Source organism: Trypanosoma brucei, chromosome 11 (assembly GCF_000210295.1).
Source record: "Trypanosoma brucei gambiense DAL972 chromosome 11, complete sequence".
Taxonomy (NCBI): domain Eukaryota; phylum Euglenozoa; class Kinetoplastea; order Trypanosomatida; family Trypanosomatidae; genus Trypanosoma; species Trypanosoma brucei.
In genome coordinates, this window is record NC_026744.1 from 702,393 (window position 1) to 717,391 (window position 14,999).

The following is a 14,999-nucleotide window of genomic DNA, read 5'->3' on the forward strand; positions in this document are numbered from 1 at the left end:
TGTAACCTTCGGCCACTCAACTTCTTGTTCTTTTTCGTTATCCCTCGCTTATGTTCTATTAGTAACCTTCCTTTAAGGTACTTGGCGGTACACGAACTGAAATCACAAAGTAATTCACCGTGAGGTGCGTACTTAGAGAGAGAGAGAGAACGTGCAAGTCCAGCCTGTCACAGTTGGGTCCGATGAAGGCTGTAACACTTCAGCAGGGGAAATATCCGCACCTTCCACCTAAAAACAGCAACTTTCCTCGTCCTTTCCGTCGTTGTTGCCGTTCCCTTTTGGTGAGAGAACTTTTCTCCCCTTTTGCCTGTATGTGTTTCTTCTCTTTACTCAGGTTTTTCGTCTACCTTTCTTGTTCACACCTCGTTTGGACTACTCTCCAGAAAGCCTTGATTATTTTTTTCTTCCTTGCTTTTTCTTTGTTGGCGCTACTGACGTGATGAATGCTCTTTGTTTTTTTTGAAAAAAAAAAAAGAAAAGCAACTCTCAATTCCACGTCGGCCAATTCCTTAACAAAAATGTGGTCCCTCCTTTCCAGCAGACGCGTTAGTAATAAGCTACTTCTGCTAATGCTCTGCGTATGCGAATGTATGAGTGAAACATACGAATACGAGCATTGTTGACGTTAAATGTGCGGGGAAAGTGGAGGAAGGGTAAGGATAAAAGGAAAGGAAAGCATCAGAAAGCAAAGGATGAGAAAAATTCGGTACATTCAATAACATTTATAGTTCTGAAGAGGAGTAAAACACACAACTCCGTGCATCGCGAACATCAGGTAGAGGTATATTATTCATTAAAGTAACCACATTAATATTTAAATAGAAGATAAAAAAAACATAGCAAAAGAAGTAGCAACATAACATATGTATGCATATGCATATTTAAAAAAAAGAGAAAGGAGAAAGGGAGGACATTGTAAAGAAAACCCATGGCAAAGGCAGGGTTTGGTTTGTACTTCTCTTCCTTTATTTTTTTTTAAATGTAAATTCGCTCCTAAAACATTCCCTACTTTGCACCAGAGATCCGCATTTTTTCCAGCCGCGCAAATGATAAATACGGCGGCGCAGTCGTTCAGTTGTTATGAGAGGGCAAAGAAGTTTGGTCAATTATAACCTTTAAAATAAATAAATATATATATGTTTCCCTTTCCCTATAAAATAATATAGGAAAAAAACATAAAAGGGGAAAATGTGGCGATAACAGAACTCCGTAATATAAATGACAGCGTAGGAAAGAAGAAAAAAAAAAAGAACAACAAGGAACGCTGGAAAAAAAAAAAACGTAAAAAAAAAGATAGATCAAGATGACCAACCATTCATACAGAATGGAAAGAGGTAACGACCGGTTTTTTTTTTTTTCAGTTGGCATCGTCACGGTAGCGACGCTCCAAGTGCTCTCGGTGGTATTGCGGATTGAGCGGTTCGCCGGTGGCTTGCTTGATGAGTTCTTCTGTTAAGAGAGAACTTCCATGACGCCAGATCTTCTCCTTCTGCTTCGCAAAGATTACGTCGAGGTCTGCTTTCATGAGGCAGTCTTCCACAACGTTTTCCCCGAGCTCCCGCCGTACGGTATGCATCAGTTGCGCCGCAAGCATGGCACCCAGGAGGTAAGTGGGGAAGTAACCAAATGCCCCACCAAACCAGTGAATATCTTGCAAGCAACCCTCCTTGTCATTACCGAGGGTTTCAAGGCCAAAATAGGCCTTCATCTTCTCATTCCATGCACGAGGAACATCCTCTGCTTCGATTTTACGGTCGATTAAGTCACGCTCGATCTCACAACGCAAGATGACGTGCAGGGGGTAGCAGAGCTCATCGGCCTCAATGCGAATAAGGCTTGGTTGCACCTGCTGCAACACTCTCTTCATGTTTGTTGGAGTGAAGGCGGGTTGCTCGCCAAAGTGCTCCACGAGCATAGGGGAAAGCGCGTTCATAAAGGCACCCGAGAGTCCAATTTGCATTTCCGCAAAGAGCGATTGGCTTTCGTGTACCCCTAGAGAACGGGCCCTACACACAGGTTGGGTGGTGAACTCGACAGGACCCAAATTTTGTTCGTACTTTGCGTGCCCAGTTTCGTGGATGACACCAAAGAGGCTTTTGGCGAAATCGTTTTCATTGTAGCTGGTCGTAATGCGCACATCCTCCTTGACGTTACCACAAAATGGGTGAGCGCTTACGTCCAGTCGGCCGCCATCAAAGTTAAACTTCCACAACTTCATGCACGCACGTCCGAGAGTTTCTTGCTTAGCAATAGGGAATGGTCCCTTGGGTTGCACAATAGATGCGTTAAGTGATTTCTGCTTCTCCAAAACTTCTTTCAAGAGGTTGGGTAGCCATGACTTCACATTTTCGAATATTATGTCCAGTTGCTTAAGCGTCATGCCAGGTTCATAGACGTCAACAAGGGCCTCGTACGGGTGCACGCCGGTGGTTCCTGCAAGAAGCTTTCCCTCCTCACGATACAGCTCGACGAGTTCTTTAAACGTGGGAAGAAACCCAGCGAAATCATTTTCCTCCCGGCACTTCTTCCACAGTTGTTGTGAGTTGGACGTTAGGAGGGCCTTACGTTCCACAAATGCCTCAGGAAGGCGATTGACCTTCTCCCAACTTCGGCGGATTTCTCGCAAATTGGCCCGTTGAAGTTCATTAAGTTCCCCCACAGAGCCCTCCGCTTCCTCAATGAATGTCTTCACTTTGGGGTTGGTAATCTCTCCGTGCATGAGCACTTCCAATTCCGCAATTGCTGCACCACGTGCTTCCATTGCATTGGGGGGCATGATGGCTTGCATATCCCAACCAGCAAGGTTCATGAAGTGCTCATAGCGGTATAGTTTAGTGAAGACGCGCTCGAGCTCTTTGTATGCCTTCATGTTCTCAAGCGACCGTATCTTTTGTATTCTTTATTTTACTTGTGTTGGTTACCGGTCAAATACGATTCCCTCAGAAAAGGGGAAAAGTCCGTTCTTCGTTTTCTTTGTAAGGTATTTCTTCTTTCGCTCTCAGTCTTCACCACGGTTGCTAATTCGATTATTGCCACTATGAAAACGTATGGCAGTACAACAAAAACTAATGCTTGAACTATAGAGAACCCCCCCGAAAAAAAAAATAATAATAGAGAGGAAACATGCATTTAAAGACACAATAAATGAGTTTTATTTGTATGAATCACACTCACGAGATTATGCGAAAAAAAAAAACAACTAAGTTAACTGCGTGATACCCCACAACTCTCCTTCACTTCACTCTGATACATACGTGTACACGTATGTACGACAGGTGAGGAAGGAACGTCAGTTGAAGCTGAATCTCTCTTGTTAGTTCTGTGGTTATCGGACATTAATACTGACACAAAACACGGCTCGAAAGCTTACACAAAGTCAAAAGGTACAGCATGGGTAATACTAAACCTCAACGAGTTTAAACGATTACATTTACCTAGTAAAAAAAAAAAACGCTACATTCACGGGATTTCCTGCTCTCCTCCTTCAGCCATTTCCCTATACCCTCCATTTATTGGCTTAGATTCACTTTTTGTTTTTTCTCTGCCCTCCGTTGCTTAGCGAGTTTAGAGAGTTTAGCCTTGTTTCCCTTTAAGTTACTTCTGTGTGCTACAACTTCCAACCGTTGTATTGCCTCCCGCTGGTGGCGCCGATTCATGTACTGCCTATTGAGTGGCACATACGCGTAAGGGGCTAAACCACCACGACGCACGTCGCCCTCACCAGTTCCTTTAAACTCATCACCACGGATGATATCTGCTTCGACGCGCGCGCGCTTGAGCTCCCGCTTCTCCTGTTTCTGTTCACGAAGTCGCTCCACTTGATTGACACCTGGTCCCACAACCCGACGAGCAGCCGCTGCAGCCCCTTCATTATTGATCTTGTCTCCATAGCGCAACAATAGTTCATCATTTTCAAAGTCTTCAACGTCATTACGGGTTCGCTTCCCGCGCTGCGCAACCGCACCCTCATTAAGTGCATCCGCGTGAACAAGGCCGTTGCGGGAGCGGAGGAGTTTTTTTGCCATCTCTTCGCGTCGTCGACGATCATCCTGCTTTCGCTTCTCTTCCGCTGTCATGATATGAAGCTTGCCTTCTTGGAATTCGATGTGCATGTTGTCCAGTTCGTCATCATCTTCATCCCCATTGTAGCCTCTGCCAGCCGAACCTGCATTGAAGGAAGGCGAAGCATAAGCTGAAACAAAACTTGTGAGTCCGCCAGCCTGCAGAAGGTCACGCTCTGCATCATCCTCCGTTCCAGCCTTCATGCCAGCACCAAGGAAGAGCCTGTCAAACTCATTCTTCCGCTCTTCAGTGCGTTTGCGGAGCTCTCTCTCTTCCTTCTTCTGCTCGCGCTTCATCATCTTTTGCGTGTAACGGAGGAAGTTCTTAGAGCCAATGGGAAAGGTGGGCTCAAGTCGTTCGTAGCCGAACCGCTTGATGCACTTTTCCAGTATCACGCGCATCTGAAGACGGGTGTTGCTTGACACACGCGGTTGCGAGGTTGTGAGGGCGATTGCTAACATCAACTTCGAAATAGACTTCTCTACCGCAGCCCCTACACGTCTGCTCCGCTTCATCATTTTGAGCAGCATACGTACAAACATCGCGGCGGCTGAGCGCACGTCAAGAGCCGTAGATTCCATCATGCGAATTCCTAAAGCCACTGCCGCATCAAGATCTTTCTCAGGAAGCTCTTCATGAGCGACAGATACAATCTTTGCCATAGCCACAAGCGTGCTAGAAATCATCCATGTGGTTTTCCCAGAGAATCCAGCGAGCACAAGGTGCAGCAGGGTGTTGACAGGATTTCCGGCGCCAATTAAATAACGGTGCATTTTTTCCAACAAATCCATGGAGAGTGTGCGAACCTCACTAGAGCGTTCGCGGGAAAGTGTGATGGTTTCTCCCACAATCGCACGTATCATTGTTGTGACGTGATCCGGGTAAAACATCTTACAGGCATCAAGGGCCCACACAATGCACCGCAGACGCATTTTAATGCCAGATATAGTAACGTTCTGGCGTCCTACAGAGAGAATCCCTGAAATGCGCGTGAACAGCGGGAAAATGTCCTTGCTACGGAACTCAAACATCGAATAGAGAAGTTTGTATGCTTTTTTCTGCAGCAGACGTGACTCGGGTGCTGGGTCCATTAGTACCGGTTCGATGATGTCGTCGAACAGTTTCACCAAATGTTCCTTCTCGAGTTGTTCGACAACGGCACAAGCAATGTCGAGTATCATGCGGCGCTTTCCAGTCAAAGGCGCATATCCCGCCTTCTTCACTACTTTGTCACCCCTTTCCTCTGCCTTTTCTTGCAGTAACTGTTGTTTATGTGCGATATTAGCCCCGACGTCCAGAATACCCTTCAAAATAACCTGCATGACCTCTCGCGAGCATACCCGAGAAAAGCTATGAATGGCGCGAAGGATGGACGTGGAGTTGTGAGTTTCGAAAGTGTTGCACAACTTGGGCATTATGTTCGCACTGAAACGCGAAAACACATTACCACAGACGTCCTTCGCTGTGGTTTGGGAAATGCCATGGTAAACATGGCGGTTCCACGTGGGGTCATTTAAAGAAAGAAAGAGATCATCCTCATCCAGGCTGCTCTTGTGTCCCAGTCCGACCTTCGCGCGAACTCGGTTCGAGGAATCCTCCTCTTGCTGTTCATCTGCCAGCCACCCCTTCTCTTGCTCCTCTGCCTCTCCCACGCCATCACTGATATCATCATCATCATCCACTGGTTCTGTCGATGCCAAATCGTAATAACCACTGCAGAGCATATGCAGAGCAGTAGCACCTGCGTCAGCGAAGAGGGGGTGAGGAAGGAGGCCAACAAGTTGCTTTGCGACGTCACGGAAAGAGTCTTTATCCACTATACGGGGATACTGACAGAACCCGATAGCCAAACGCCAATATTGCTGCAGCAGCGCTGTCCATTTCGCTGCTAGCTCTACCTGCTGCTGGCGCCCATACTCTAGGGCCACGCCACTAGTAAACTGAATGAGTGGGAAGAAGTACTCAACAAAAAAGGGCAGTGAGTCATGCGACGCCGTGCGCCTAAGCACGCCCATCACATAACTATTTATCCACGGATCGTCGTCGGGAGACGGGTACGCGCCACCGATGGCAGTGCCCCTCAACTCTGCCTCGTAGACTTGGCGGGGATCAAATGGAATGATATCCACAAATTCCCGGACCGTCATACCTCTGCCTAAAGCGACCATGGCACGTTCGATTGCCCCATTTAACTTGCCATCATCCATTCTCCGCATTTTGTTCAGTACGCGCAAGAGGAAGTGAAAGGAGGGGAAGCGTCTCGTCAGTAGCAAGGCATCGCCAGCAGCTGTGCGCTTAAGATAATTGATTCGGTTGAATAGTGCCTCAAGAATTTCCAAGGCATAGCTCCAGTACACCTGACAATGCGGTTTCAACAATTCCAACAGCCGATTTGAAACAATTTCGTCAATCATTTCCCGTCCCTCAGCCGATTCGACGATGTAGGGAGAAATAGTCCGCCGGATTAACACGGTAAACTCTGCAGTGGTGGAAGAAACGACACTTAAGGGGGCGTCAGTGAAGTTGCTGACACAAAGAGCCGCAAAATGCCGAACCCCCTGTACGAAAAATTTCTGATTATCACTCAGTATGTAGACACCACCTTCTGAGACGTTTCTCCTGGTGCCTCCAATGGATTCATCGGTTGGGGAATGTGCTGCCGATCTTTCGAGAAGTTTACGGAAGGCCACCAAGTACATTTTCATGATGTCAACTTGCATTTTGCTAGGCTCCAAGCGAGAAAAAACATTGAGCACCTTCATGGAAGGCGATTCTACAGAGAGGACTAGCTGTTGGGAAAACTTCATTGCCTTCGCCACCGCGAGGTAATTGCTCGCTATGTTTTCCGCAATGACTCGTTCAACAGTTGCAATAGATGGTTCCAACTGATGCAGCAGCATCCCTTGGCTTAGTCGCGGAGCGCAAGCCGACAGGATGGCAAGGACGTACGGCACGTGATGTTTCTCTGGCGAAAGGGAAAGGGCCGTAGACGCTGCCATAAAGAGTGAGAGCGGAGTAACAGGTTCACCAAGGCTCTCAATTGACTCCACCAGACCGCCCTGAACACTCTGAAGAATGCCTTGATCAAAGGTTTTGTGAATTTTCTTGTTTTGGGCGGCCAATACCCGTTTTGTTACCTCCCTCTTCTGCGCGGATTTCTGTACCTCAGTCTTCTGTCGTTTTACCATGAGGGCCTCCCGCTGCAGACGCAAGAGCTTCTGACGACTCAAATTGGTACCTTTACGGAGTTGCTTGAGGGGCGTCCTGGTGCTCTTGCTAGCGAAGGCGCCTTTGCCTCTTTGCGCAGCCGCACTAGGAGGTTTCATCACTCTGTTGTATTACTTTCCTTCTTATGGAGTGCACCTTTCCACCTGCTATTCCGTCTTACTACCGATAAAACATAATGGTCGCATAATAATAATGGCAATAGTAACAACAACAAAAGAGAATCAAACAAGAATCATTTGTTTTATTGCGGTATTCAGTGGTGTTAACCCTTTCCTCCACCACAGTTCACCATCCAGGTAGGGCATTAAGAGACCACCGAGAGAATGCAGCGCCGAAGAAAGATCCATATACTTCCAACAGTACAAAAAACAAAAGAAGGTGCGCGAAAAGTGGTTGGGGTCGACCATTCCAGAGACAACTAGCGGAGAAAAAAAGTGACAACACACATCATCTCAGCCCATTTGCTACGCCCCAAAAACACTGGGAGCGGAATGGACAAATTAAAGGATTAAAAAAAAAAAAATCAGACCCTTTGGACTTGCGGAGGTACTTCATTTAAGGAACCATCTTCCGTTCCAAATACAAGTGTGTCACCCCCCCTCTCTCAATATGCATCAGCACACTTAAAGTTTTGGCCTCAAATGTATACCTTCCCCTTTGTTTGCGCACCCTGACATCGTGTCACTGGAGTTCATGTTGTGAGGTAATTGCCATTTGCGCGGATTCGAGTTCCTTTCTTCATGAGCTTCCGATAAACCGGGCGCTGCAACGTCCACTTACATGTTCGATGATTCGGAGACCACCTCATCGTCCCTGCGAATGAATATGACTGGCGGAGGGTTACGAAGCAGCTGATGGATGACGCGTGGGAGATGCTGGCGGAGCGCCTCCCCACCAACAGAAACGAGTGGTGATATCTCTGCTTTGATGGAACAGCTTCGCATCACTGCGACAGCTTCCTTTGCCTCGGTTACATCGACACCTCCCCTAATGCTCTCTTGCTCATCTGACATCGCAGCAGTCTCGAGAGCCGTGATTAACCACCGCGTGTGTTGGGAGAGCAAAAGTCGCACTGCATCTGCCGGTGTGTCTGATGCCGCTCCATCAGCATTCTTAACGGGGCCAAACTCATCATCGCGATCCACTTGCATGATACGAAAAGCCCCACTATCCTTTGGTGGATGGTCGCATTCATCAACGAAGCGGAAAAGGTCAAAGAGGAATGCCTCCAGTTTGATACCCATGACTGGGCCTTTGATCGTCGGTATCTTTTTACGCGCAGCGTGATACTGCGTGAATGACTTCATGCGTTCGGCTGCCAGTGACATAAAGTGAAGACTGCAGAGGTTTGAAGATATATTGGCGCAGTTAAACTTCAACTCACCAGTAGCATCATCGATTTCCTTCGCCCGATCACCAATTTCAGTATACTCCACCACACCCCATTTACCGCTTGCGCGAACAAAAACGCCAACGCGCTCATCTGGGCCCCGTTTTGGGCACGTCTTGACGACAACGTGCGCCTCTTCTTCAATGGCATAACCAATGAACACTGGATCAGCAACGTTTGCTAGAAGATTGTCGATGTTTCCAATCTGCACATATGCTATCCCAAGCTTACGCAAGTGTTGCAACAATGACTCTTTCACTTGCAGAGTCCCGTCCTTGTCTTTTGTGGCTCGGGGTGCGGCGAGTGCAGCAAAAACAGCGCCATTTCCACCCGGGGCGGCGCAAATACGACCGCGATTCTCCATGATAATTCTTCCCGTATTCTCGTCATAGCACGGCACAGATGATTGGGCAAAGAAATGCACCTGCTCCCTCTCAAGTCCAAAGTAGGAATTCTCCTCGAAGAACCGCTGCGTTTCGGCGTCATTTTGTCCTGATGTCATCACAAGAAGCTGCACCCGCGCTTTCCTCCCCGACCCAGATATGGATTCAGCAATCTCCTGGCGCCTGCGTATCTTCTCGCAGTGCATCATGAAGAGTGACTTACGCTGTTGGAGGCCATCACATGTGAAGAATCCTTTCGGTTTATCGAACCCGAGTCGGGTACCACTACCTCCTGCAAGGATGAGGAACGCTATTTGGCCCTTCTGAATAGCCTTATACCCAACTGCCTCCAAATTCTTTATACGTTTGGCTTGCCCACGACGGCGGTCTACGGAGGAAATATCGAAGAAGGAATCCTTTGCGGGTGGTTCAGCCAATGAAGCCGTCGAGCAGTTCTTCGAAATTTCTAAGCTCTCGCGCAGGACGTTGTTAAAGTGCCTGAAGTCCACGCCCGCTAGTTCATTGGTGATTTGCGCCGTTAATGACGCCCTTTCCGCTTCACTTCCGTGCTCCAGTGCCGTGAGAATGTGATCTTGGTTTGCTCCAGTGAGGCGCTGAATGCACACGTCCCTGTCACTCATTATCTATAACACACGGAGCCAAAATGATTGACGATAACGAGGAAAAGGGATGTCAAAAAAAAAAAAAGATGAACAGTATCGTCTTCGCACAAACACTTTTAATCTCCCCCTTGCGCCTCCTGAAACTTTCTCGGGGTTGCAATACAAACTTTTTCCTTTCCTTTGTCCAAACCTTTGTACGGTACCCTGTTACGGTGGCTGGGCAAGTTTGCAGGACAATCCTCAAGTCTGCAAATAACAGTCCACCTTTTCCAGTAAATGAAGTATTCGTATGAAAGCGGGAAAACTTTGAAAAACAACACTGATTTCTACAAAACCAAAGAGAAAGGAAACAGAATGACGTCGCGAAGACATTATAGTTTTGTAAGGGAGAGCGCAGGCGTACACAAATTAGTATATATATTTTTTGTTGTGCACGCATCTATATTTTCACCAAAAAAACAAACTGAGTTTAAAGCTAAATACTCCCCGCCACCTGTGAGGACACACACACACACACACACACAAACAAAAAAAACGGTGGTGATAACAAAAAGACAGTACGTAAGCGAAAAGGAAAATACAAAACACATGAATTTGTTGTAACGCGTTCCTCCGTCGGAGTTCCCATACAAAGGTAGCACCAAAAGAGAAGGACTTTTTCACACTCACAAACTTACCTTCCCTACAGAAGGGGGCGCCATCCACCGCGTATAGTCGTCTGCACGTGCATCAGTGGGGAAACCCGTATCATCCAAGGACCGGTTAGCGAAAAGCATGTAACGACCCAGGCGACGCGCCAGCTGCTTTTTGTCGTTCTGGGTGTCATTGAGTGTTTTTGTGACGTCCGTGACATCGTGTTTGTCCCTCAGAATAGTGGTCCATTCCTGCTCCACAAAGTTATCAAGCAGTGAGGCAGCCACATTAACCTTTTGCCTATTAACACGTCGCACTGTTTCATTGTGGTACTCCAGTGCTGTATGATATAGTGCCCGAGCCAGGTAGTAAATACGTTTCTCCAATTCCTTGTGCTTTGCACTCCCTTCCTCTGAAGAATTACGATCCGGTAATCCAATATGTAATAAAAAAGAAATGTGTGGATCTTTCTTAATAATTGCTACAAAATGTGGCAACGTTGGCAAGTACGGCGGCATCGTGCGGTCCCGCTCGGTCACTCGCTGTGTGTGACAGGCTTGAACATCCTCGAAACTATGACGATAGATATCATTTGTTGCTGAATCATACAACTTTAGTGCCTCGACAGCTTTCCGCGTGAGACGGTCACGCTCCTCCGCCCGTACGGCGCGTGGGTTGAAGTAACTCCAATCGGAGTAGCTGCTAAAGGCGGAGGGACTATCTTCAGCGTGGGTACTCCGTAGCAGTTTCTGGAAACTGACAATATCATCCCGATGGTGTTTTTGCTGCAACCTTCGTATATCTTGAGCTCGGGCGTCGATTGAGGTGGCCGTATTACGTGGAAGCGACGGAAGCAAATGACCTCGCTTTTCGGCCATGACATTGGCTAGACTCATACCATCGGCAAGCGTGCGCGACGAGTCAGTTGAATATGGCCTCGTCAAAAACCCATGCGCGCTCGGAAACTTTACAAATGGGTTCTCGGACACTATCAAATTAAATTCACCAAAAAGAAGAACTTTGAGGAGTGGTAAGTTCTCCTCACAGCGCCATAACATATCAATAGGCGGGTAGGCGCCAGGTAGAACAGGAGGTCGCGCGGGCCTCCCCCTACTGCCTTCGGAGGTTTTCTCGCTGTTTTTATTGTTATCACTATTACCAATAACGCTACCTTCACCTCCAGGAGGTAATGTGGGGTCAGAGACAGCAGCTGCAGCCGCTACACCGCGTTGTATATCGGCATTCCTTAATAGTTCAACCGCTTTCATTATCTCCGTATCGTCCTTCGGCGGTGGATTGGAAAACAACAAATCAGCTGCATTCGGCTCGCGATGACACCGAAGTACCACATGTGCTTCCACTGCGTTATCAATGTAGTACTTCTTCACCAGGTACACATAATAGTAATACGCCTCCAGAGTTGGGCACTTCGCTGCCAATGGGTGGCTGGAACGATCGTGCCCCTCTCCCCTAGAGCCTGCCATTTCCATCGGTGTCGAAATGGTTGGGGCGAAAACGGTGTCTTCAACTGCGGTGAAGATGTAGTGAAAGGATGTTGGATATGACGGCTTTCGCTCCGAGAGTATGGCACGGTATAGTAGAGCCTTCTCCCATATCATGTTGCTGTCGAGTGAACGCTCCAGCACCATTTCCTTAAATAGTTCCACCAGATGGAAGCGGCTACACCTATCAATGTGGATGGCTGGGAAATGCGGTTGGCGCTCGAACAGGTCAAGCATACCCTGCGCCCTCGCCACTTCGTCCAGGATTGATTGGGCTCTGCGACGCTTCAGTTCACCGGCCAGACGTCTGAAAGAGTGCGCTGGACGAAGAAACATACCCGGTGGTGGCGCACCAGGGAGGTTATGATGGTCATTATCGACCGTATCACCGCGGGTGTCTCCCCTTTTCCCCTCCCGCCTGTTAACTGCAGCCGACAGTTCGCTACTGACGATATTGCCGTTAAATTTTTTCTCTGATACGGCGCGGGCATCCATATACGTCCCCTTTGCCTTGTAACATCTGTGGAGCCAGTCTAGGTAGTCTGGTGTATATGCAACTCGCAACGGCCCGGGGTTGGTAATAAGTTTCTCAAACGCTTTCACATCTCGCGCACGCACTCCGCGCTCCATAGCATACGAGAAATTGTGAATAGGGTTAAACTGCCCACGGCTGGTTATGTTACGGCACGTCCACACGTAAGCAGAGCCTAAACCAAGTGGCACATCGTCTGCACTGCGGTAGCGGCACGTTGAGGCAAAGGAACACCGCCGCATCACCTTGACGTTGCTGTTTTTCGACCCACTTTTCCCCGAAACGAAAGGTACAGAAACCTTTCACAGATTAAACCCCCTTTTTCCTATCCCACCACCGTATCCACGCTGCGGTCCACCACTTAGGATGACACCTGCCTAGTACTGGCCTCGCAGTTATTATCCAACTCTCGATGTTTAGCTGGTTATGTTTTTCTCAATTAACGGTAACAGATCCTAGAGTGGCACTTGGTAAGCTTGCCGACAGGTTTCCCTAAGTGAACAGTGCACCAGCTGCCGCGGCAGGAGCCACAATTTTTATTTTTTCAGGAGTTATTGGCGCCCTCCCTAAACCCTTAAATGCGCAGATCTGTACTATATGGGACTCAACAGTGTGCCAGTATTGCTGTAACAAAGGTGCTGGTGCGAATTAACACGCATAGACACACGCCCGCGCATTCCAACGTTACGGGTCGATACGGAGGAAGTAGAAGAAAGAAAAAAAACAAAAAAGGGGAAAATGGAAGGGCTTGTGATCAGCTACACAACTCGTTGGGCAAACTATGCCTTCTGGGCATGCTCAAGAAAATACAGAGATCAACATTTGGGGAATGTTTCAAATGGGGTACGCAGCGCACGGCACACGTACGGTTGTGGCGAGGGGCACACCTTCAACGGTGAGGAGGAAAGGGGGTGATAGAGGACAGGTAGTGCTCCTCTTGAAAATGAAGCTATCGAGAGGTTAGTGTTGGATGCATCACTGGTTTTAACCCCCGTACGGTTACCCAAACGCCGAGACCGCAATCTGTACATAAAATGTTGGAGCGCGGAGAAGAGAGGTCACGAAATGCCTGCCGTATTCAACATAACAAACGAGTCACAACTGTAAAACAAACAAAAAGAAAGCACACAAAAAGCACCACTGAACCATTCAACTCCCTCCGGTGCTACACCCATCAATGTTGTTCCCGTCTCTTCTAGGCGATTGTTTTACACCAAAAAGGAATCCGTAGAGTTCGGCGAGTACTGACCCAGACGAATAATACGTCTCACTTCCCTTCTATATATATATATATATATATACTTTTTGTAAATTGGGAATACTCTTCACCCTCTATTCAATTACCGCAACCCTCTCTTATCTAATTTCCTTCTATTCTTCTCTTTCCACTTGCATCCACAACTTTCACAATCCCAATACACCACCTACGGCTGCAACATAAGGGACCTCCCCTCCCCTTGTGTCCGGATACATATAAACAAGCTCATAAACACATATACAATCACACCAGTAGATTCTACAGTTCAAAGGCAATGTCGTGGTTTATATTCCCGTCCCCCATGTAGACCGTACCATGTTTGTTCGTTTCCGGTACGTGATAGAAGACAGACCCAATGAATTTTGCGCTCATCCCCAGGACGACATTGCGAACGGGGTCGTACCGCAATCTCCACACACCACCAGGTAGATCATCACTGATTGGAAAGAAGATGGCATCAATGTCCTGGTCTTCCCCTAACCGCTCTAGTCCAGACTTCTCGTGCGTTTGCGTTCCCTGATTCCGCGCGAGTAACTGAAGGTAGGGATCCTCCGACCGCAGGTGGTAGTAATTGCGCAACGAAAGTGCCTCCTCAAAAGTGCGCTTGAGCCCTGCAAAGGCAATGTTTCGTTTAATCTCTGATGGGAGTTCGGTATTTCGCTGTTCTCGGTAGTAAGCACCACGCGGGGCTACGCGGCAGTGGTAATCGTGTGCCTCAACAAATAGCACGAGCCGTAGTGACTCCTTGTAACTCGCCGTGCTTCCCGTTAACTCATCGACCACACGATATTCATATGATGGATCACCCATGAAGGGGCCTCGCAGCTTGTACATGAGGGCTTGCTTATGCTTTGCTGTTTGTGTCATGTCCATACTCTTAGGGAATAGCGAGTCTGTGGTGCCGAGGTACACAAAGGAGTAGCCACCGTCCGTGGAGTAGTAAATGACGGGCTGTGCGACAAGGTCGTCATCAAACGCCTGAAGGATAATATAATCGCTTTTAAACCCGTAAACTTTCCCCCACAGAATCATGTTGCGCCGCTTGCACTTCACTGTGAGTAGTGGAAGTGATGTTGCGAGTGCAACCCGTTCACTAGTGGAAAAGACATGCCCTGTTGCGTGGGCAAATGCAAAAATATCAGCCAGTGACATAAGTAGCGCTACACAAGTTAAAAGGTAAAGGATTCCAAGGCACCAAAGATAGCAGATGGTGGAAGAGGAGAGATGAATAAGTGATATATTAACACGGTTCAAAGCAAGTGAAGGCAGGAGAGAGACAGCACTCAAGCGGGTACAACACGTCCACAAAAAGCAAGAAGTGCACCGTCATTAACACTCACAAAAAAATGTATCCACATGGATGGGATACATGGTCAGTAGCAATCGTA

General features: G+C 47.8%; 5 protein-coding genes across 5 annotated transcripts; all 5 read right to left on the reverse strand.

Moving 5' to 3' along the window:
* Nucleotides 1-1,357: 1,357 nt before the first annotated feature.
* Nucleotides 1,358-2,869, reverse strand: TbgDal_XI2740 (carboxypeptidase, putative; the record flags this gene model as incomplete). The annotated part of the gene is made up of 1 exon (XM_011781119.1): nucleotides 1,358-2,869. The coding sequence occupies one exon, from the start codon at nucleotides 2,867-2,869 to the stop codon at nucleotides 1,358-1,360; it is 1,512 nt and encodes a 503-aa protein (XP_011779421.1).
* Nucleotides 2,870-3,509: 640 nt separating this feature from the next.
* TbgDal_XI2750 (hypothetical protein, conserved) lies at nucleotides 3,510-7,388 on the reverse strand (the record flags this gene model as incomplete). The annotated part of the gene is made up of 1 exon (XM_011781120.1): nucleotides 3,510-7,388. One exon carries the CDS (start codon nucleotides 7,386-7,388, stop codon nucleotides 3,510-3,512), a length of 3,879 nt encoding a protein of 1,292 aa, XP_011779422.1.
* Nucleotides 7,389-8,066: 678 nt separating this feature from the next.
* On the reverse strand, nucleotides 8,067-9,704 carry TbgDal_XI2760 (UDP-N-acetylglucosamine pyrophosphorylase,putative; the record flags this gene model as incomplete). Its single annotated transcript, XM_011781121.1, has 1 exon — nucleotides 8,067-9,704. One exon carries the CDS (start codon nucleotides 9,702-9,704, stop codon nucleotides 8,067-8,069), a length of 1,638 nt encoding a protein of 545 aa, XP_011779423.1.
* Nucleotides 9,705-10,351: 647 nt separating this feature from the next.
* Nucleotides 10,352-12,595, reverse strand: TbgDal_XI2770 (hypothetical protein, conserved; the record flags this gene model as incomplete). Its single annotated transcript, XM_011781122.1, has 1 exon — nucleotides 10,352-12,595. The coding sequence occupies one exon, from the start codon at nucleotides 12,593-12,595 to the stop codon at nucleotides 10,352-10,354; it is 2,244 nt and encodes a 747-aa protein (XP_011779424.1).
* A 1,274-nt stretch (nucleotides 12,596-13,869) lies between these two features.
* Nucleotides 13,870-14,763, reverse strand: TbgDal_XI2780 (hypothetical protein, conserved; the record flags this gene model as incomplete). The annotated part of the gene is made up of 1 exon (XM_011781123.1): nucleotides 13,870-14,763. One exon carries the CDS (start codon nucleotides 14,761-14,763, stop codon nucleotides 13,870-13,872), a length of 894 nt encoding a protein of 297 aa, XP_011779425.1.
* Between the last annotated feature and the right edge of the window lie 236 nt (nucleotides 14,764-14,999).